The sequence below is a fragment of the Hemicordylus capensis genome, chromosome 3, assembly GCF_027244095.1.
Source record: "Hemicordylus capensis ecotype Gifberg chromosome 3, rHemCap1.1.pri, whole genome shotgun sequence".
Taxonomy (NCBI): Eukaryota; Metazoa; Chordata; class Lepidosauria; order Squamata; family Cordylidae; genus Hemicordylus; species Hemicordylus capensis.
This window is the reverse complement of record NC_069659.1, coordinates 243,475,268-243,497,824: the sequence shown is the minus strand read 5'-3', so window position 1 is coordinate 243,497,824 and position 22,557 is coordinate 243,475,268. Positions and strand designations below refer to the sequence as shown.

General features: G+C 43.6%; 1 protein-coding gene across 2 annotated transcripts; it reads right to left on the bottom strand.

Annotated features, from left to right (window-relative positions):
* Positions 1 to 3,050: 3,050 nt before the first annotated feature.
* On the bottom strand, positions 3,051 to 21,058 carry LOC128350827 (lipase member M-like). Of its 2 annotated transcripts, none has more exons than XM_053309598.1 (10): positions 20,941 to 21,058; positions 18,483 to 18,594; positions 18,067 to 18,184; positions 15,954 to 16,155; positions 14,979 to 15,088; positions 12,434 to 12,573; positions 11,324 to 11,470; positions 9,569 to 9,640; positions 6,238 to 6,303; positions 3,051 to 3,656 (listed from the first exon to the last, which is right to left on the bottom strand). In XM_053309598.1, the coding sequence occupies exons 2-10, from the start codon at positions 18,585 to 18,587 to the stop codon at positions 3,366 to 3,368; spliced, it is 1,251 nt and encodes a 416-aa protein (XP_053165573.1). In that variant the 5' UTR covers positions 18,588 to 18,594; positions 20,941 to 21,058; the 3' UTR covers positions 3,051 to 3,365. The 2 variants fall into 2 exon arrangements, with proteins under 2 accessions (XP_053165573.1, XP_053165572.1); XM_053309597.1 differs by lacking the exon at positions 20,941 to 21,058 and adding an exon at positions 20,378 to 20,659.
* Positions 21,059 to 22,557: the final 1,499 nt, after the last annotated feature.

Here is a 22,557-nt window from a genome sequence, read left to right as displayed (position 1 = left end):
TGTAAGAGGGTGGGCATGTGGGGGAGGGTGTCCCCATCACCCACCTGCCCTGATGCTGCCACTTGCCACTCTTGCAGTGCCAGCAGGGTGGGAGAGTGAGTGGCAAAGTGTCACCCACACCTGCACACCCTCATTGGCACTGCTACCCTCTGCATCTTGATGATGGTTCAGAAGGTGGGCAGGTGGGTGCAGTGTCACACTGAGGCAAATTGGGCACCTGGACTTCCCCCACCATGAGGCCCTCCACCGCTGCTGTGAGCCCCCTGCTGCCACTGCGAGCCTCCCCCCACTGCCACTGCCGCCTCGCTCCCACTCCACCAGCAGATGGAAGGAGGAACCAGTGGATCCCAGAGCAGTGTACTACATCCTCAAGTTCCTCCTCACAACAACCCTGTGAAGTAGGCTAGGCTGAGAGAGAAGTGACTGGCCCAGAGTCACCCAGCAAGTCCCATGGCTGAATGGGGATTTGAACTCGGGTCTCCCCAGTCCTAGTCCAGCACTCTAACCACTACACCATGCTGCAGGCAAGGGCAGCTGCAGGCAAGGGCAGGGACACTCCTGCTCTTGTCCAGTGACTTGCAGGGGACAGGGAGGAGCACAAAAATCCCCATTCAGCCATGATACCTGCTGGGTGACTCTGGGCCAGTCACTTCACTCACTGGACAGTTGGCTCTGAGGGCTGCAGGCAGCAGGCGGTTAGCTGAGCTGCACCATGAAGTAGTGATGTGCACGGTCCGGAGAAGTCCGGACCGGCACCGAAGAGGGGCCTTGTTTTTAGGGCGGGGAGGGCTTGCTTAGCCCTCCCGCCTCCTTGCCCCCGCCAGCGCCCGTATTTTCTAGTATAGGGGCGCTGGAAACCAGCCGCCCCCCCCCCCCGCCGCCGCCACCACTGCGGCGAAAGAACTCCCAATGCCAGCCCTCCCTCCCTCCCAGCTAGCTGCCCGCCCGCTCGCTCACCATTCACCGGATAGGAAACGAGAGGAGCTCCGGCACAGAGCTCCTCTCGTTTGGAAGGCCTCCGGCAGAATGATGTTTTGCGCACGCGCGCATGCGCGCACCGCAAAGCACGCCGTTCGCCGGAGGCCCGGTCTACCCGCCGGGAAAGGGCCGGGTAGACCGGGCCTCCGATCGCTGGGTAGACCGATCGGAGATCGGAGGCCCGGTCTACCCGGCCCTTTCCCGGCGGGTAGACCGGGCCTCCGGCGAACGGCGTGCTTTGTGGTGCGCGCATGCGCGCGCGCGCAAAACATCATTCTGCCGGAGGCCTTCCAAACGAGAGGAGCTCTGTGCCGGAGCTCCTCTCGTTTCCTATCCGGTGAACGGTGAGCGAGCGGGTGGGAGGGCGGGCGGGCAGCTAGCTGGGAGGGAGGGAGGGCTGGCATTGGGAGTTCTTTCGTCGTGGCGGCGGCGGCAGGGGGGGGCGGCTGGTTTCCAGCGCCCCTATACTAGAAAATACGGGCGCTGGCGGGGGCAAGGAGGCGGGAGGGCTAAGCAAGCCCTCCCGCCCTTAAGGGCATACCCCCCACCCGGACCCAGACCAGGCAGGGCCGGACCGGTCCGGCAGTTTGGCCATTCTTTGGAATGGCTGCCGGACCAGTTCGGGCACACCACTACCGTGAAGTGGCAGGGAGCAGGTTGCTCAGAGGCTGTCAGGCGAGCAGGCGACAGTCCCTGGTAGTGGCAGGGGGAAGCAAGGACTGTGAGACAGAGATAGAAAGACGGAGGACAGAGAGCATGAGCACAAGACTTGCGGGGGGGGGAGACTTGCGGGGGTGGCGAGAGTGAGCGAGAGCATTGCAGGGGGCGGCGAGAGACTTGCGGGGGAGAGTGGGGGTGGCGAGAGTGAGAGAGAGCATTGCGGGGCACAGCAAGAGACTTGCATTGTGGGAGTGGCAAGAGACTTGTGGGGGCGAGTGGGGGTGGCGAGAGCGAGCAAGAGCATTGTGGGGGTGCAATGTCACAGGCTCAGTGCAAGACCACACAGATGCTCTGTGCAGGGTCAGCTAGTAAAATGTAAAATGAATGACTAGTATGACATGTGTCTGTGCAACTATTCCCCTTAGGGGATAGGGCTGCTATAGTAAGAAAGATTTGAGCTCCCTGCCTGGCATCTCCGGGTCGGGCTGAGCGGGAATCCTGCCTGAGAGCCTCGGCACAGTACTAATGGTCTGACTCAGTGGAAGGCAGCTTCCTATGTTCATATTTTCCCTTGGGCTCATTTGCAAGGTGCCTGCCACTTTAAGGAAGCTCAGTGCCGTTTGCTGGACAGGCTTTCCCCAATCAAACTTCTGCTGTGCTTTGCAGCCCACTCTGTTATCCAGGCTCTATGGTATCCCCGGGGAGGGAACCTCAAGCAGCATCTCACAACATTCCGTGGCTCCACACGGGCACTGGGAGGGGGTAGGCAACCTCCCCTGCTTGCTGAACCTGGTTTTAGAGGAGGGGCTGGGAATTGGGTAGTCCTCTTTTGACAGAGCCCTTTTTGAGAGTTTGCTGAGGTTCTACACAGTAGTGCTAACCCCGCCTTCAGACCTCAAGCCCTATTTTTGCTGGTTGTGAGAATAGCTTCAGGATCTACCCTGGTTGAATATGAATGGGATACTAGAAGTGTGAAAACTGTAAGATATTCCCCTCAGGGGATGGAGCCGCTCTGGGAAGAGCAGAAGGTTTCAAGTTCCCTCCCTGGCATCTCCAAGATAGGGCTGAGAGAGATTCCTGCCTGCAACCTTGGAGGAGATGCTGCCAGTCTGTGAAGACAATATTGACCTAGATAGACCAATGGTCTGACTCAGTATATGGCAGATTCCTATGTTCCTATGATGGATAGAGGTTTGGGCTATGAAGAAGTGTAGCACAATATGTATTTAGAGCCCAATTCCCTCCTCTGATAGTGACCTTTGATTAATTTATTTATTTATCAAATTTGTACACCTCTTTAAACTGGAAAAAGCACTTTGTTATCAAAATAATTGCTAAGGAGCATTCAGTACCTTTGAAATGTCATGGGTATCCTTTTGTGATAAAGTAAAATCTTCTTTGTTGGAACATGCCATTATGTTAACTCCATCTTGGTTTGAACAGTTTTAATGTTACTATAAAGGTAGCACCATCAGAACTATGCTGTTTAATAAATATCATCATGGGAGGCATTTTTATTGGAAAATTTCTTCTCTAGGCTTATAAAAGGAATAAAGGTTTATCTTCTCTTGCGTGAGCCTGTCTGGCCTGTAAGATTATTGGGTGTGTCCTTTTTGTGTGTTCCATTTTCATCTGAGGTGTGGTTTGTGGATATGCATAAGAAGGATTTCTCTGTCAAGCTTGCATTGTGGAAATCATTGGTCCGGGAGATCCATCTGGCCTCACTTTTACTGCAGTTTAGATGTCACTTGAGGACCTTTTAAAAATGATGCAAAACTGCTGCTATCCAGGGACCTCTCCATCAGCTCAATGATTTTGTAGTACAAGGTTTGGGGGGCATTGAGACCTAAGATAAAATCCCAGTGGTTCCAGTCTGACAAATTGCGATAGTAAGTGAGGTCAGTAATATGAGAAAGTAAGATCTTTGTATCTTCTTGGCCTGCAATCAAGTCTTTTCCACCAGACCATATTACAGTTGGCACAACCATGTCTTCTATTTTATATGAAGGAGGACTGGTCTAAAAAGAAAGCATGGAAGTTAATTATATATTGTGAAAGAAAGAATATTATCATTCATAACATCTTGCCATCATTTACACTATGTGTGGGCTTACTTCAGGCTTGTTAGGTCTATAGTTTTTTGCTAGAAGCTTTGTAGTTTACAACATGTAAATGTTGCGCAAGAGTGCCTATTCAGAAATTCTTCACAGTTAAGGCATACATAACCTCTGTAAAGTGATTGTGTAACACTTGCTTTAAAAAAAAATCTGTCTGGGTCAGGCTAAGGTTTAGTATCCTGCCTCTCCCAGTACATTGGCCAAGACAATGATATGCAGTCCTTATTGTTTATCTGCAAAAACTGGCAATCAGAAAGGTCAAAGTTCATTCGGGCTTGAGGCAGCCACTCTACTTACTACTGGCCTTTGTGGTGATATGTTGTGTTGTAGCAGCTCTTGGACTTCAAGGTCCTAGGCTGGCCCCACCTTGTGAGGCATATCATTGGCTTGCTCTCCATCAGGAAGTCTAGAAGAGGCTTTCTGTCCAGAGCAAGACTAGATCAGTTTCAAGGTCTCCTTGGTCTTGGTGTTTTGTGTCTACTTCTGCTATCTGACTATTTGGCTTACTGACCTTTGACTCTGTTCCGGATCTCTGGTTTGTTGCTCGATCTCTGTTTCCTAATTTGACTGCTTGGCTTGACCTTCACTGCAGTTCTTGAGCTCTGGCTTGCAGCATGATCCTAGTTAGTGTTCCTTGTTTCTGACCCCTGAGGTAACTCTGACTCTAGCTTAATCTCCTCCCTGCTAGTTCTTGGCTGTTTGCTTGAGTCTCCTGGCACTGCCTTTGAGTCTGCACCACCTAGAGGCTGCTGCCCATGGCTCAGCCTGATAAAATGTAAACTGCCTTTGAACACAGAAGTCCATCTTTGGTTTTTGTATCCTTTAATCCAACTATTCCTCTTTTGAAGCCACCATAAAGTAGGGCTATGCAAGCTGCCTCAGTTCAACATCAAGCTGGTCTGGCTCGACGGGTTTGGGGTTGAACCGGACTGCCCTCGGTCATTCTGAGTCCGAACCCAACTGAGCCTGGTTCAAACCAAGCTGGCTCGGAACTCTGCTGGTAATGGGGACTCCGGTGAGGATTCCTCTTTATCAGTAAAGTGGGGGGGGGAGGAAGCTTCCTCACAAGCAGAGCAGGCAGGAGGGGAGTAAGAAAGTACCTTAAAAGTGCTAGCGGCCATGGCCATGGGGGGACAGAGGCCACAGGGGGAGCAGTGGGGGTGGTTCCCCCCCGCCAGCCCCTCTCCCCCAATTATGCTCGTCCAGTTCAGGCCTGATTTGGGTCTGGTTTTGGCATCTGTGCAGGTCACTAAAATGGCCTCCGTGCATGCATGGATGCCATTTTATTGACCTCCATGCCTGTGCAGAGGCCTGAACACGATCTGAACCAGGCCCAAACTGGCCTGGGCTACTGAGAGGGAGGCTGATGGAAATGGGAGGGGGCCATTATTCCGCACTCCACAGCTGCCACCGCCACCAGTGACACTTATAAGGTACTCCTCTCCCACCTGCTCTACTTTTGGAGAAACTCCCCCTGCCCCCCCCCCCTTGCCTTGCTTTTGGGGAAGCTCCACCTGCCTCCCTCTGCCCAGCCTCACTGGATTCCCATTTATTTATTTATTTATTTATTCAATTTTTAGACCGCCCTTACAAAATAGCTCAGGGCAGTTCACAAACATCAAAGACCCTTTAAAACAATTTAAGAGCACTGGATGGCCAGGCTGAACAGGTAGGTCTTTAGGGCTCTCCTAAATTCCAATAAAAAATTCAAATTATGGAATTTACCAGTAGACCTCCAAGCCCTTTCAAACCTGTTCAGTTCAAACTCGAACCGGGTCTGGTTTGACAGTGTATGGAACTGGAATGGGCCAGGTCAGCTCGAATCAACTTAGGATCTGGCTTTGCCAGTTTTGTGCATATTCTTACTATAAAGTTTGAGCACACACTGCATTTGTCACAGAGCTCTTCTGTTTCCTATTATTAAAATGTAAATGGGATGAGGGCTGGAGCTATTTGTCCACAGAAATATCTAGCATCCAAATATCCCACCTCATAGCTGAAGGAATTCCAAAGAAGTGTCCATTCAGAGACCCACCAGTGCAGCATACAGCCATGTCAACAGCAACTAGTGCTGCCTATTCTTTGCATAGAATCTCAGCAACCATCAGTCACAAAGCTTTCTAATAACAATTGTTTGATGATCCACTGATGCACCACAACCTACCTGTGGCTCACTCTCTCTTTAGCACAGCATTGATCAATTTGTGCCCCAACAAGCTAAAACACAGCCCACCAGTCATAAAATGTTACTGGCCAAATCATTACCCTTCTTCCTTCCAATAGTCATATATTGTGACTTGAAGATAGCTGATGGATGTCCTGGTTTTGCAGCAAAAAAAAGGAGAAAGTTTACAGAGTTCTTTGTGTTCTGCTATTCATGGCTGAAAAGCTGCATTCAGTTTGCTGTATCATAGGTTGTACAGCCCTGCTTTGCATTATTTTAAATTACTGTGATTTTCATCTCAAACTTGTTTTCTCATACCTGGTTATATTTGGCCTCATTTTCACTCCTATAGTCAAATTGTCTGCATAATCCTGATTCTCCTGTCTGTCAAATGAATTAGAAAAGCAGCACATTAGACATCACACAACATATATTTCTGGGCATCATGAAGACTTTGCCAGTTTAGGGTTATTACAGAAAGCTCAGCCACAGCAAACTAAAGATGAAAATTAGGAAAGCAAAGAAATGATGTTTGTATTCAACTTTAAAGCTCAGTTCCAAAGCAAATCTAGATGTGAAATAAGAGTTTAATATATAGGCTCTCCTGCTTTGTTTTTTAAAACATTAAAAGCAGCTCCAGTACAGAGGGGTACATTAGAATCTGGACTGCTGCACTATGAGGAGTTATAATCTTTGACTACCATGCGGTTTTTAAATTTTACACATCCACCCCTTAAACTGCTTATTTCTTCAACTCAGGAAAACACAGAGGAATGTCAGATTCCAGCCCTCAGTTCAAGTAAATGAATCCTGGGTTTGCTCTCAGAAGCATACAGAGATCTGAGTCAACGTATTAAATATCTTTCACTTACACTGTAAATCAAAGGTTCTGGTGGGCTGGAAACATCTATGATGTAGTGTGTGGAGGCCAAGGTCAATTTTCAGTGCATTATTACATTAAAATTATTAAATATATTAATGAAAGCAAATCATTGCTTGTGGATCCATCTTTTTCTAGAAATGAGTCTCTCGCAACCCAGCAGGGCAGGGCAGGTGTGCATAGGCACACAAAATGGGTCCTGTGGAACTCCTTGGAAAGAAGCAAGTATTCTCCCAGGAAAATGGCATTTCCTCTTGAAAATCTCTGCTCTGTTGTTGATGCCATTGCTCTTCCTCAGCAGTGCACTTTAATGGCTTTGTCTCTTCCATTCAAACTTCCCACAGAAGTGTCCTTTGTGGGCTGCTTGAATGGCAGAGAATAAGCTGCTGGGAAGAAAGCAGTGGTAGTGAGCAATGGAACAGAGGGACAAGTGAAGGAAGTCACTGCTACAGCCACATTGGCAGTACTGGCATGTGGGCAGAGCATGGGTAGGCCAGTGAGGCAGCCACGGGTTGGAGCCATGGGGTAAGGAAAGGGGAAAGAGGGATGGTATCAACGGGCTTCAGCCCAGGGGTGGGGCCAACAAGATGAGTGGGAGCATCTGGTCTCAAGCAGCTAACTGCATTGAGCCACTGCTACTTGTCAGTGGGACAGGCCAAGACCTCTTCATGGCCTCTGCTGTTGCTGCGGGATATTCCTACTTTGGGCCAGCAAAATGTTTTCTGTCAGCCAAATTCAGTCCCTGGGCCTTATGTTGTGCAGGCCTGCAGTCAATTAAGTTAACTGTTGGAATTACTATTCATCCCACACACGTTTTTACAAGACCAGCTGGCATGATACGCAGCATGTGAGTAATACTGCAAACCATGCCAGGGCTACTGTGAATTTGGAAGGCAGCCCTGATGCTGTTGAAAACAGACCATTGTGCAAGCAGAAGTTCTGCAGTTATTTCAGTTGCAGCAAATGGGAACCACTGTGGTAGCGCTGTTTGCAGAACTACTTATTCTCAAGAGAGGTGGGGCTGCATTATAAGTCTGCAGCAGCGTTGGTGCTATTTGCACTGTCACTGACATGCTTTCATCATGTTGGCTTCATTTATTACCTTTAATACTATGGGCAATCTGTCTCTCCAGACAGATTGCTTTCCTAATGACATTTAGGCCAACACTGCCCTGTTCCTTCGAACTAATTTGTGTAATTTATCTTATATTAGTATAATAGAATATCCATAGAGAAATTGTACCATGTGTGAGTAACCTCAACTAAAATAAATAGAGATTGTAAAACAACTTGGAAATGATCTGACTTCAAAAGGGGCAAGTGGAATGAATATCACATACAGCCATGGGAGGGAAGGAGGCAGCAGCGGGATGTGGCTGTTTCCCTCTAAAATCCCTAAATACAACAGCATCCTTTAGGCTACAACTAGCTCAATAGCAAAGTATCTGCTTTGCATGCAGAAGGTCTCCATTGCAATCCCTGATATCTCCAGGTGGGGCTGGGAAAGAACTGTCTGAAACTCCAGAGAGTCCCTGTCAGTCTGTGTAGAAAATGCAGAGCTAGATAGACTAAGGCTCTGACTTTATATTAGGTAGATTCCTATGTAATCTATGCAACAGCAGCAGTTTGTCAATTGTGTTTCTTTTCCATAAGAGCTCAATGATAAAAAGCTCCTCACAACCTAGATTTAATCCTGACGGACAGCTCAAATGATAAAGTAACTGAGGGCATGTTTGTAGCATAGCATAGTATTTATTTCGGTCTTTGACCAGCATAAGGGCATGTTTGTACTGCAATTCAGACATGTCAAAGATCCTGGTCTTGTGGTAACAAGCATGACTTGTCCCCTTAGCTAAGCAGGGTCCACCCTGGTTGCATATGAATGGGAGACTTGATGTGTGAGGACTGTAAGATATTCCCCTTAGGGGATGGGAACCACTCTGGGAAGAGCATCTAGGTTTCAAGTTCCCTCCCTGGCATCTCCAAGATAGAGTTGAGAGAGATTCCTGCCTACAACCTTGGAGAAACCGCTGTCAGTCAGTGTAGACAATACTGAGCTAGAGGGACCAATGGTCTGACTCAGTATATGGCAGCTTCTTATGTTCCTATGTTCTCTAAGCTTGCATTTGGAAAAGAATGTTGAGGGCTTGTGAAAACCTGAAGCAAATTAAAGGCAAATTAATGGCAAGCCCCCAAATTTCTTCTCTGAGTCTAAGCTTGGAGAAGTTTACTAGTAGTATCTCTGCCTGCTGCTAGCAAAAAACCCTAACTGCCAACCTCCTAAAACTCTTCTTCCTGCCCTTTACTACCAGTTCTATAACTGGAGCATCTGTGTGGTACATGAAGATTGGAGAAGGGAGGATTTTTCATTTTCCCTTGATCTCACCCTAGCAGGTAGACTACAAATCCAAATGGCCATCATACCTTTCACTATGCTGTACTCTTTGGCAGGGTGGCGGGGAGGGAGCTGTGGATGGTAAGGAGCGAAGAATGACTGTGGGTAAGAAATTGGATCATTTCCAAGTTAATTCCAGATGAGTGGGGAAAGTTTGCCCATCTCTACTACATTCTTAAATTGACAACAGTTATTTCCTTTTAACAGAGAATTCTGGACATTGCAGTGCACAGAAAGTGAAAATTCCTGGGATTTTTCTGGAAACCATAACAATTAGTTGAACACAAGAAAACATAAATAATCAGTAATATACATGCAGCCATATTGACCACATCTTGCTTACATAGAGTGGTTAAACATATATAGAGCTCTACCTGTCTCCAGTGAAGAATGTTTTTAACTGATGATCTGTCTGGATAACAAGACATATACACATCTGTTCGACTCTGTAAGGAAAGATTGAAGAAAGTTTTTAAAAACTCATCATGGGTGAAAGGAAAAATTAAATTAATAATAATAATAATAATAATAATAATAATAATAATAATAATAATAATAATAATTCAGTTGTACATCTAAAATACAAGAATTTAAGAAGTGCTTCTGTTGTGGGAGTAGGAATTGTATTAAAAATCTGATATTTTCTCAAGAGAGAAACATAGGAACATAGGAAGCTGCCATATACTGAGTCAGACTATTGATCTATCTAGCTCAGTATTGTCTTCACAGACTGGCAGTGGCTTCTCCAAGGTTGCAGGCAGGAATCTCTCTCAGCCCTACCTTGGAGAAGCCAGGGAAAGAACTTGAAACCTTCTGCTCTTCCCAGAGCAGCTCCATCCCCTGAGGAGAATATCTTACAGTCCTCACACTTTTAGTCTCCCATTCATATGCAACCAGGGCAGACCCTGCTTAGCTAAGGGGACAAGTCATGCTTGCTACAAGACCAGCTCTCCTGAAAGAATGAGTGACTGAAAAATTCTGTCATATTTAGCATGTCTGCTTGTTGTCACCCTTAGATCTCTTTGGTTGTTTTCTCTGTTTCTGATGTGCCAATACAGATTGAAAAGGGAGATATTTTTCACCCCTAGAGCACTGCCTTCCCCTTTTGGCAACTTTTCATATCCCTTTGTAACAGTATGTTAGTGTTCACAAAAGGAGCTTGGGATAAGAGGGTTATGTGCTCCCATTGTCAAGTCAATTGCGCCAGTTATATGAAGCTGATTAGGCAGAATTTGAATCAGAGAGTATTGCAGTAGGCATAGATGATACTCTGAATGGGTAAAAAATATGTATGTTACCCTACACTGCATTACCTTTACCAATCCTGTATGTGTATTTGATACCCATTTGAATGTACAGCCCATCCATATTCTTCCCCAACTAGTCCTGTATCAGCTAGAGCAAAACTAGAGCTGGATGGAGGAAAATTATCTTGGAATGTAGAGCTATTTATTTATTTATTACATTTATATCCCGCTCTTCCTCCAAGGAGCCCAGAGCGGTGTACTACATACTTGAGTTTCTTCTCACAACAACCCTGTGAAGTAGGTTAGGCTGAGAGAGAAGTGACTGGCCCAGAGTCACCCAGCTAGTATCATAGCTGAATGGGGATTTGAATTCGGGTCTCCCCGGTCCTAGTCCAGCACTCTAACCACTACACCACGCTGGCTCTAGATCTAGCAAGCAATGAAACTGCCAGTGAAGTGCAACACAGGGAGAATAACACAATTGTATGGACAATGGGACAGATTCCTTATTCTCTAGTCAGAACTAGAACAATGGGATGATATTGCATGTATTCAAAGGCTAATCTGACATTTGACATAATCTGGTTATGTGGAGCATGACACCGTCATGCTCACTATTTGATCCTGATTGGATGGGATTATGCAGCAAAAAAGAAAGAAACTGTTAAAAGCACTATACTGGAATTTAAAATTTGCAGGCAAATTTTAAAAAAAGAACCACTACAGTCAAGTAGGAGATTTTTTCAAGAAGCTTGTTGTGCTCCTTGAAAAAGTTTTTTTACTTTGAAAAACTGAACCTTAGAACATTTCATCATACCATGAATACACACTGGGTTTTCAGCAAGCCATTTAGTACTATATTTTGCACAAACATATACATACCACATTTAAATTAGTTCCATTGAATCCACCAAAAGAAAAAATGGCATAACTACATAATCTGCTCATGAATGAATAGCTGCATAACTTGATAAGAAACTCTTTTATAGGTTTGTATAACAGAAAAAAGCTCTTGTTACCAAGCACAATCTGTGGAAATAAAACAGGTATAAGTTACATGGAACTTTTAGAAACTATTTATGAACTTTAGATATACTTGCTAGACTGATTATCTTCTGTGTGTTCAAAGCTGCTCTACCCCAATCAGCAGCTACACAAAATGATGCACATTATACCAGTGGGTTAGTGTTGTCTAGCTATGATTGCTATGAATGGAAACATTCATTCAAATGTGCATCAGAATGCAAATTCCATTGAGAGTACTGACAGACATCTTCACTTGGATACATATCCTGTTTTACACTAGGTTTCTGGTTTTTCCCTCTCTACATAGCTTGCCACAAGGGTTTGTGCATTGAACTGTCAATATTTTTCCTGATGGAATGTAGATCTATAATAAACCAATAGAGGTCTTAAGGAGAATTGTCCACACAAGTACTACAGCAATAATCACCTTGCAAACTGAAATGATTGTGGCATCTCTACTTACGGCCTAACCTCTTTATATATAAACATCAATGTCTATAAGTGTAGACATCCACATCTCACTAAAACAAACAGTACTACCATTATTGCTTTGATGGTCCCAGTCTTCCTTCGACTGTCATTTTGCCATACAGAACATAGCCTTAAGTAAATGGATTTTTTACACATGCATGCAATGTGCACAAGATGGCACATGTACCAGTTAACAAAATGCTTGTGGTAGCAGGCATTTTGGAGATGCAGTGGGAATGTAACAGCTGCCTTGGGTGTCTGTGTTCCATAAGCATTGCTGTACAAAGGAGCAAGCAGGGACTTCTTGGGGAATGCTCCCCCTTCCGCCAACAGTGCTACATTACACTCATCTAATTTAGGATTTTCCCTAATTTAGGATCATCCATTTGGAGAGTATAGTTACAGCATTTTGGACTAACTGAGATTCATGTTCCTTGCAGACTGACATTCATTTAATTACACCAGTTAAAAAAATATAGAGTGAAGAATCCATACCTTTAATGCATTTTCAGGAAGAACATATAAGACTTTCACTGCAGGGGTTGGGGAATGCTTAACAGAAATGACAGGAGCCAAGGCAAAAAACATTTTGATTTTTTGAGACAGCTCTGGAATGGCTGAAAATGCAATGAACCCTGTGTGGACAAAGAAAGCACAGAGACAGTTTTGTAAAACTGCTCGTGAGAAGAAGGAGAAGCCTGCTCAACGATATACCTAATGGACAACAATTTAACAATTTACATAAACACCACAGCCCAATGGGATGACTTGCGGTGCTTTGAGGCAATTGTGGCACAGCACAATTGTGGATCCTCCTCAGCTCCACCCACCACCTCTCAGGTCAGTTGTCAGAAAAGCAAGAGGCAATAGCTGCCTTTTCTTTCTGTTTTTTTAAACAAACAAACAAACAGACAGACAGACAGACAGACAGACACACCTTAGGTAAAAAGACAGATTTTGTGCTGGACTTTATTCCTGAACCAACAAAATCTGCTAGACTTCACCTGTGTACCCACAAATGACCCTTGCTGTGCTCCACACTGAACCCAATACAGGGGCATAACTATAATAGGGCAAGGGGAGATAGTTGTCTGGGGGCCCACTGCCTTGGGGGGGGGGCAGAGGCAAGTCACATGACTGACTCCCCCAGCCACACACCTGCCCACCCGCCCAGGCGTCCTTCAGTTGTATTAATCCTCCAAAATTGATGTGGGTGTTAAGACTTGGAGCTACCAGAACAGCCTGTCTTTCTCTAGGACCATTAAATGACTTGCATCATCCACAATTTACATAACCTTTTTAAAAATAAAAAAGTGTACTATGCTTTTTGTTACCACTATTCAGCCTCGTTTAAGATCTCTTTACCTCATGAGCTGAGCTTCAGTGAGGTGGTCCATTTTAAAATCTTGTCTCTGGGCCCACTACAACCTTGCTACGCCCCTGACCCAATAGAACTACTGGGCTCTGCCACTTTAGCCAACCAGAACTTCCAGGCTCTGCCCTCTGGCTCCACTCTCAGATCCATTCTGGGCTCTGTCCCCTGGCACAAGGTTGTTTTTGCTTTAAGAAGAGAGTCAAAGTGAACCAAAAGCAGAGAAGTGGGTCAGAGGGATTTTTTTCACTAACTTGGAACAGAACCTGACCTCGAAGTCTCTCAAAACTGAACCTGATTCAGTGGAGGGGTGGGGAGGATTTGCTTCACTGTATCTCAAAAAAGTAAAAAAGTTCCCAGTGTGCTATGTGAAAACAAAAGAAGGAGAAATTGGTAGGCAGGGCCTAAGAGTGACTGGTAGTCCTCCTGGTGCCCAGCAAGAAGCTTGGCCACCTGCGGGCCATAGTCCAGCAACAAAGTCTTAGTATGAAAGATTATTGAATGGAGTCCAGAAGCTTCTTGTCTTTCCTTTGCACTGCACCTGTCATTCCAATATTTAGCTTAAACAGAGTATTTCCTGTTTTTACACTGCTGTAAAATTTTTTGTAAAAACCTTTTAAACAATTCAAAAATAAATCATTTTAAAATAATATATAACTTTCCTCATGTTAAATAGGAACCATATATTCATTTTATAGAGCTGCACTGTAAGCAAAATAATTCTGTATTCTGCAGATAATGTAGCTAAAATGGCTCAAAGTGTATGACCTGGTTAGTGGTAGAAATATGCACAAAATGAATTTTTCTATTCATTATGAATCCAAATCAAATTTGGATCTGGTTCAAAATTTAGATCAAATTTGAATATATTCAGCCCTGTTTTGTTGCCTTTTTTAACCAATCAGGGGGTTTGAATGGTTTTAAAAAGGTGATCAATGGCTCTCAAATAAAATTCAAATTGAATTTTGAAAATTTGATTCAAATCTAATTGCTCTTTTAAGGGGTGATTCAATTTGGATTTGAATCACTCAAAGCACCCAGATTCAAGTCAAATCAATTCAAATTTGAATCAATTTTCACATCCCTAGTTAGTGGCATTTTTTTTAAAGTTACCATCTGAATCAGAACTGTATCTGAAGTGGAACTGAAGTTGAACTATGCAATAGTTGGACTCCCTGACTTCAGGAGATGGCAGCTGAACCATCACCTTGGGAAAGTGGGGCAGACTCAGGACTCTTGTTTCTCTTGCTACTGGATATGGCAAGCCCTGGCCCTTAATATGGAAAAGCCTAGGCACAGTGTTGGGTTTGAGTACCGTATACAGAACTCCTGTGACTGATGCTGGGTCATGAAGCAAATGTGTGTATTAGCAATGCTGATGTCTGAACCTACTGGCATCTCTCTCTCTCTCTCAGGCACGCTCTTCTTCACTGTCATATACAGCATAGCTGAGTCACCAGGGAACATGAAGGGACTGTGTGCATAGCAATGTTGATGTTGGAACCTATGCTAGGGCAATGGCAATGTTTAGACCCAGAACCATAGCAAGCAGATGAGTGGCTTGTGATGGAGCTGGGGGTCTGACCCTGTGAACCAGTACAGGAGAAAATGGGATAGGCTTTTAGAGAGTGGGTTCAAAAAAAGGGGTGACATTCAAATGTAGCTTACCAATAGCAGTGCCTTGAGAATGACCAATATAATACAACTGTTTCTGTCCAGTTTTCTTCAGAATAAAATTTATCATTGCTGGAAGATCATACATGGCCATTTCATGGAAACTGGAAAATAAAATTGAAATCTGGTATTAAAATGTTATTGCACCATTAATGAAAGCCATACTTATAATCATTTTCCAAGCTATTCACTCAGAGCTCATACTGATAGATTTTGTTTGAAGTTTCCACAAAATAGCAAATGACTATTCTGTCTTTCATTTCCTGAAAAAAAGGGCAAATTAAATCACTCATAAATTCAATAAATGTTTGCCAGCAAAAAGTAAGGATTCTTTAGTGAACCTGGGTGCCTTTTTCAACATTTTGTCCTTATAAATCATAAACATTTTATTCATCACAAAACCAAGACAATGTGTCCTATCAGTAGACAAACTGGCATGTAGACTCAAGCCTGATTCAGACATTATCCCAAACCCCTGCTGTGGCCATGTACAGCGGAGGAAAGGGGGTGGCTGTTCTGCCCCATGTCACTCAACCATGCACCGCTCTACTCGTGGTTTTTATGAGGCTTGTCAGAAGAGGGGAAAGTCCTCTCCATGATGGTGGGCACATTCATGATTGTGAGGGTGAGGGGGGCTGCCACGGCAACCCCAGTTCCTCCCCCAAGGCACCCCCTTGCCCTCTACTGCATCAACTGGCAAGCACTTCAGTTGACAGCTCAGAGTATGAGATGCACCCCTCTTCCAGCCAGTTGTCTAACTGGGGGCTTCTTTCCCTTTCTCCCTCCGAGTGAGGCAGAGATAGAAAACCCCAGGCCAACAGCACTTAAACAGAGGGGAAGGATTCAGCATGTTTTCTTCCCCTCAAGTGGACTTGCCTTAGGACCAAGGCTGGGTTAAATGCGCTACATTGACATTTTCAAATATTCAAATGTTCCATTCCCATGGAGTAGCAATTCCATTGAAAATACCTGAAATCCCAAAATTCCTCTTGGTCAGCTGACAAAGTTTGATGTTTGTTGGACCACGTTGTTCCTCTGTTGTTTCCTAGCCAGACATCATAGCCAGCATCCGCTAATATGAAAGGGAAGCTGTTGTTGGGTGTAGTTGTAAGCCAAAGTTTAGAGTCTCCTAATAGCCCATGTAAGAGAAGCACAGCAGGCTTCGGATCTGCTTTTAAAAACACAAACAAAGAAACCTGAATTTCTGATTCAAGATATACCAAAAGCTCTAATTGTTATGCTCATCTTAAATTCATTTTTATTAGCTTTGACTGGTTCACCACCTGCACCCTTTCCTGGAATTGAGTGACCTTAAGACAGTGGTGCACATGCTGAGTAACCTCCAGGCTTGACTACTGCAATGCACTCTACATGGGGCTGCCTTTGTATGTAGTCCCGAAACTGCAATTGGTGCAGAATGCTGCTGTCAGATTGGGCTCCAGAATATCTTGTAGAGACCATATTACTCCAATTCTAAAAGATCTACAAAGGCTACCAATAGGTTTTGGGGCAAAATACAAAGTGCTGGTTATTACCTATACAGCCCTTAATGGCTTGAGCCCACAGTATTCTTTATTCACACCTTCTTCATTATGAACCCCTCCAGGGGCGATTCATCTGAGGGTGCCATCAGCTTGTCTGGTGGCAACTAAAAGGTGTGCCTTCTCTGTAATTGCCCCAGGATTGTGGAATGCACTTCCTCCTGAGATTAGAGCTGCTCCATCTCTCTTGGTTTATAGGAAACAACTAAAGACATCTCTTCAGCCAAGCTTTCTAAGTTTGTTGGTGTTTTTATGGATATTTTAATCTGGTTTTTATATGTCTGAACTGTTAAATTCTTGGTTTGTTTTATTTTTGCTTTGTTTTTTTGCTGTAAACCTCCTAGAGACTTCAGTAGTGGGTGGTATAAACATTTATTAATAAAAATAAATAAAATTAGAAGGTTTTTAACCCTATTTTGAAAGAAAGAAAAAACCAGGCAGATTGGAAGAATTTTATCCCACATATTTGCTTTCTGATACTAATGTAGATAATAAAGAAAAGAGTTGCTAAGTTTTGTGCCATGGCTTTAGCCTGTTGAAGTAAAATGGTAATGTGACTACTAAGCAGCACTATTTTAGTCTACTTCAGTTAATATTTATTTCTATTTTGGCTGTATTTTCTGATTACTAATTTTCTGATTATTAAATTATTTTTAAATAGATTTCTGTATTATTTTGTTTTTCTTGTATATTATGGTATATGACTATAATAAATTCAATTCAAGTCACTAAACACAACAAAATATCTCACATTGTGGATTTGAGATTGGCTTGTTAACTAGTATGCCTGTACACAGACCTAAAAGTTGGAGTCTGGTCAGACCTGACCTTTTCCAACCCTGAAAACATCGGTTTGCAGTCCTTTGGACCCTTCTGAAGGGCAGGGTCTGATCTAGTGTTGAGGGTCAGGATTGGGAACCAGTTTGATTTGGGACAAGCAGTGGGGGGATGGTGGATACTCACTGTGTGAACCTGGAAGAACAATAACAAAACACCAGAGAGTTGCGGAGGAACTGATGTAACAACAGAGAATCCAAGAGGAAGTGATGTAACTTCAGAGAATTGCACAGAAACCTCAGAAATCAGTTGGTGGTTGCTGATAATAAAATGGGCTAAAAAGCCTTTAAAAATTAAATATGCACAGGTGGGCAGGTAGGGCAGAAGATGCTCCCCCTGTAGCTGCGATTGCAAGTGGGGGGGGATCTTTCTGCAATTTGGAGCTCTGGGGAGCTCCGGTTTTCCCCCAAAGAGATTAAAGAAGTCCAACCCAAACTGGGGTACTTCAGTTCAGGTTCTGACTCTTTCCAAACTCCTCCAATTCCGATAAAATCAGACCTTGTCCAATTTTACCAATCCAACTTTGTACAGGCCTATTAACTAGTGTTAGCTAGAATGCTAATACTGCTGGCTGGCTCATTGGCTTCTGCACTTTATTCAAGATTTATGCGCTGATGTAGATGGTGAAGCTTTTATTTCTGTTTGATGGTCCGGGAACTATATTCCTAATTATTATTTAAAAAAAAACAAAAAACTCCAAATACCTGCAACTACATGCTTTTTTCCTCCACCAGGAATTCTGTTGAGTATCAAATAATAACCATCATCTGTCAAGACTTCATATTCCTCACTGGGATATCTTCTAAAGCTAACAATCTGGCTCTGAAAGGAGAAAATTTGAAATTAGGAACTGTGGGGAAAACAGGAGGAGCAAGTACATTTATATACCACCCCATTAAAAAAAAGTCCCTGGGCAGTTTATGTTCTCCTTGCTTCCTTGTATCAGAGGAAATTGCACATTTCCCCTACATGTTCATAACCTCCCTTCATATCTGCTCCTTCTACCCCATTACTTCACTTAACCAGTATTTAAATTGGCTTCAAGATCGCAAATATGTATACCATCCCCATTTCATGTGATATCCATTATTTCTAAAACATTTTAGACTATGTAGCTTACAACATTCATATGACTTTCAGGATGCACATCACTTTTTCTCCAGATGAATTCTGTGAAGCTTGCAGTTGCTAGTATTAGGCATGCAATTGTAGCAAACCACTGCATCTTAATTCTGTTAAATGTAACAAAGAAGAGAAGAAAATATGATGGGGGGGAGAATCAATACCTTTACTATTAAAATGGACAAATATATAAACAAATTGAACGATAACTAATGAAATGTTCCAATTGTGCTCCTCTCCATAAACACATGCTTCTACATTTCATCCAATGTGACAATGGAGGTGTGTGTGAGAAAAGATTTTTTCATACCTTATGGTGAACAGGAAAGCCCTTGTTGTCCACACAGCAATTCTCTGTGTACTGGAGCCTTCACACATGCACATAGACAGCAGTCTATGGCATAGGTGAAAATTCTCTGTTAGTGGAAAACTGGAAAGCCACCTTCACTTCCTCCAGTATCTCAGGTAACAGTGACCAGCGGTGTGCATGAAGCCAAAAAATGTGGTTTGGTTCAAATTCAAATCAATTCGAACCAAACTGTATTGCTCCAAACCAGTTTGGTCAAACTGAACAGCCAGTCCAGTCCATTTGATCAAACCGGCTTCGTGGTTTGGGCAGCCAAAATACTTGTAAAGGGGAATCCGATGAGGATTCTCCTTTACAAGTTCAGGGGGTGAGGGAACCTTCCAAGGGTAAGAGGTAGCTGGGTGGGGGTGGCGAGAGAGGTAATAAGCTCCTTACCCAGCCAGTGTGGCTGCCGGCACTACTGTTCACTTCTGCTTCCTGTTGCGGCCCCAAGTGTGCTCCTCCCTTCTTTACCAAGTTACTGACTCCATTCTGGCCTCTGTGTGGGGGCCATTTGCATGGCATCTGTGCATGTGCGGAGGTGAGAACTGAGCCACTGCCGAGCTGGCAGCTCTGTAAAAAAGGGAGGAGTGCTTTGGGGGCCAAGCCAGGGAGGGCGAGCAGTGGTGCTGGCAGCCACACTGACCGGGTAAGGAGCTTATTTCCCCTCTCAGTTCAGTTCAATGGTTCAGTTCAATCTTGGACAGAACCACCCCCAGTTCAGTCTGCAGTTGAACCTATGAACTGGCCCACTTCAAGGTGAACCTGTTAGGCACAAACCGTTAGTGCACACCCCTAACAGTGATTAGGCCTAGAATCTACAGAGCACTGGAACTGAATAGCTTTTGCCTGTTCAGCAGAATCCAATTTTCATTTTCTAAAACAAGGAGAAAATTTTTGTCCCATAGGTTTCACAAAAAGTATGAAAATATGTGAACAGTTCACATAAACACCACTCATAGCCTCTGAATTTATAAATGTAATCAATCAATCAATCAATTAATCAAAGCACACACACACACACACACACACACTCACATAGTGTGATGGAGTATAAGAATATAGGGCTGTTCACATGATCATAAAATGGGTAGGACAAGCTTCCTACTCAGCTTCAAAAGCTTCAGCTTCAAAAGCTTCAGGACAGCACTATCCAGCCTACGTCTTGTACCCAGCATTTTAACAAGATAGGAGGAAATCTCAGCTACACACACAGAGACACCCCACACCATCACTCCCCCTCCTCCTATCTAGTTGTTCACAGTATAATCAAAAATTGAGAGTATGTACAGCTGATCATGTAAATCCATCTGTCACTGATGAAGGCATAAAAGCATTCAACTAAAATTTGATTTAATCTATCTCTGTTGACAGTCATCTTTCTGTACTCTCTCTATATATAGACTGAACATATCCTTCCAGGATCCAGTGCTTCCGGAAAAGCCTGTTGTTAAATTGCTTTTAAAATTTATTCTAATAAACATAATGTGAGAGGGAGAGGGAGAGGGAGAATAAGAAAAGATTTCTAAACATTTTTCTGTCAATACCTTTTAGCAAAGTCTGGGCCCCAGCTCACTCTCTTCCTCCAAGTCTTGCTTCAGACTCTTTTCCTGAACTTCCAGAGACACATCTTACCTAGACCTGCCGATTCCAACTAAAGGTATTCCTGAAGGTTCTGCCCCCACTTTTTCTTTTCTTTTCTTTTTTTACAATATCATTACATTTGAAGGATTGTTTTTCACTCTTCCCTGGAAATTGGTGCCAGTTTCTTGAGACTCCAGGTGAATCCTAGAGCCTCCAGGATGGGCAACTGTAATCTTAATTTACCCTCCATTGCCTCTTGAGTTCTCCTTTGCTCCCCTTCCCCCTCTCTCTATTCTTTTCTGTTTCCTTCCAGGGGGGAAAAATACTTCAAGGAAATACACTTTTAGAATACCTTATTCCTTCACTGGAACTGTTTGAGGGGGCGGGGTGGATTAACCATCAAAGTTACGAGCAAATTTGAAAAGAAGCCAAACAATACAAAGGAATAATGGGTTGCTAATTTATATCCCCCTCCCCAAGTCACCTAATTAAAAGGCAGCTCATATGTAGAAATAAGACATATTACCATCCAGAGTCCTCTTGCAGCATTTAGAAAGAAGCAGGACTTTGAATGATTCTTCTCTAGTTGACAACAGCACTGAAAGTATTTTCCATTGCCTGAGAAATGCCTTGGCTTATTACATAACAGGAGGTTTTACTGGATGAGCAGCTATATAATTTGTATCTGTTTCTATTGGCTGTATACAACAGGCTATGATGCAAAGCAGGAACACTTTATTATTTGATTTTTTGATTATAGGATGTCAACGATGCCAATCTGTGGGCTAATTTAACTGGAAACACCCATCTTCTCCAGGTGATAAATATATATTGCATATGATATGCAATTATGCTTTCTGTACTTTAGTTGAATAGTGTTAAAATGGGTAAATCATTCAGAAGCTTCTGAACTGGCATAAGCAGGGATTTTAGCTATCAAAACAAAGGAAGAAAGATCACAACAATAGCAACCCCAACATGACAGCTTTGCTTGGCATCAGTAGATCAACCAACTCTGCCAAGCATCAGTGGATACGTGGAACAAGGTGAGGCCTAGCCAGAGTGAGTGGCACTGGCCAAGCTACGGAGGAAGATGGGCAATGACAGTGGCCATTAGAATCTGGTGCAGCATCTAGAGTGAGCAATTACAATGAGGCAGGGCATCTGATGCCTGAAATAGCCTGAGGATATGAGAAGCTAAGTTCAGAAAAAGCCAAAGGATGGTTGGGCAAGAAGGTTCATTGGGTAAGGCTGGGATGGTCAATGGAAGAGAAAGTGGGACTTCTTCAAAGGGATGTGTGGGTGACATAAAGGTATTTAGGCATACAGAGGTCAATGATACGGTGGGTGATGCTGAGGTGGAGCAGTGTTCATCTGAATCCCACATCATACATGCTCCAAAACCCTACTAGAGCACATGTATGGAGGGGATTCAGATTAACATCCCTCTCAGATGATTAAAAGATGCACCTCAAGTACATCAGCATGCCCAATGGTGATGTCAGGATGGGCACATTCTTACTGTGACCATGATATTATTGCGTGTCCAGGGCTGTGTTCATTTGAACTGGTCCTTGGAGGAATGCAATGCGAGATAACTTCTTTTCCAGAGTAGAGCTGGCAGATGCTCTCCTGAGCATGGAGTTTGCCTGTGTAGGTCAAAACCAAGCTGGACATACTCCCAGATATGCAACCTCATTATATAGTTTTCCTTGGAAGAGGATTATGCAAAGAAGCAGGTCAGCACAAACTAGGCTATCATGTATGTAAAGTGCTTGTTTTATTTGTTCATTTATTTGTGTTTAAGACCCAAACATATGGTCAGCAAAGCTCTCAAGATTACATACTATACTTACAACAAAACAACCAATAGACTTTTTAAAAACAAAAAGATGGCACAGTTGATGAAACTAAGACAGATCAGAGTTGTGGGTTTCCTAGAACATTTTGATTTGGAAATTTCCCCCCTTATTTATATACAATTGGCATTATTTTTTTCTCAAACAGTTACTTCACAAATATTTCTGATGCCATAAATATATTGTGATCTGATATGGCATGTTAATTAACCTATTTATACAGTAACAATATAAAGCAAAAGACCTCCACCATGTTACTTTCCCCTCACTGTACTGAAAGTGCT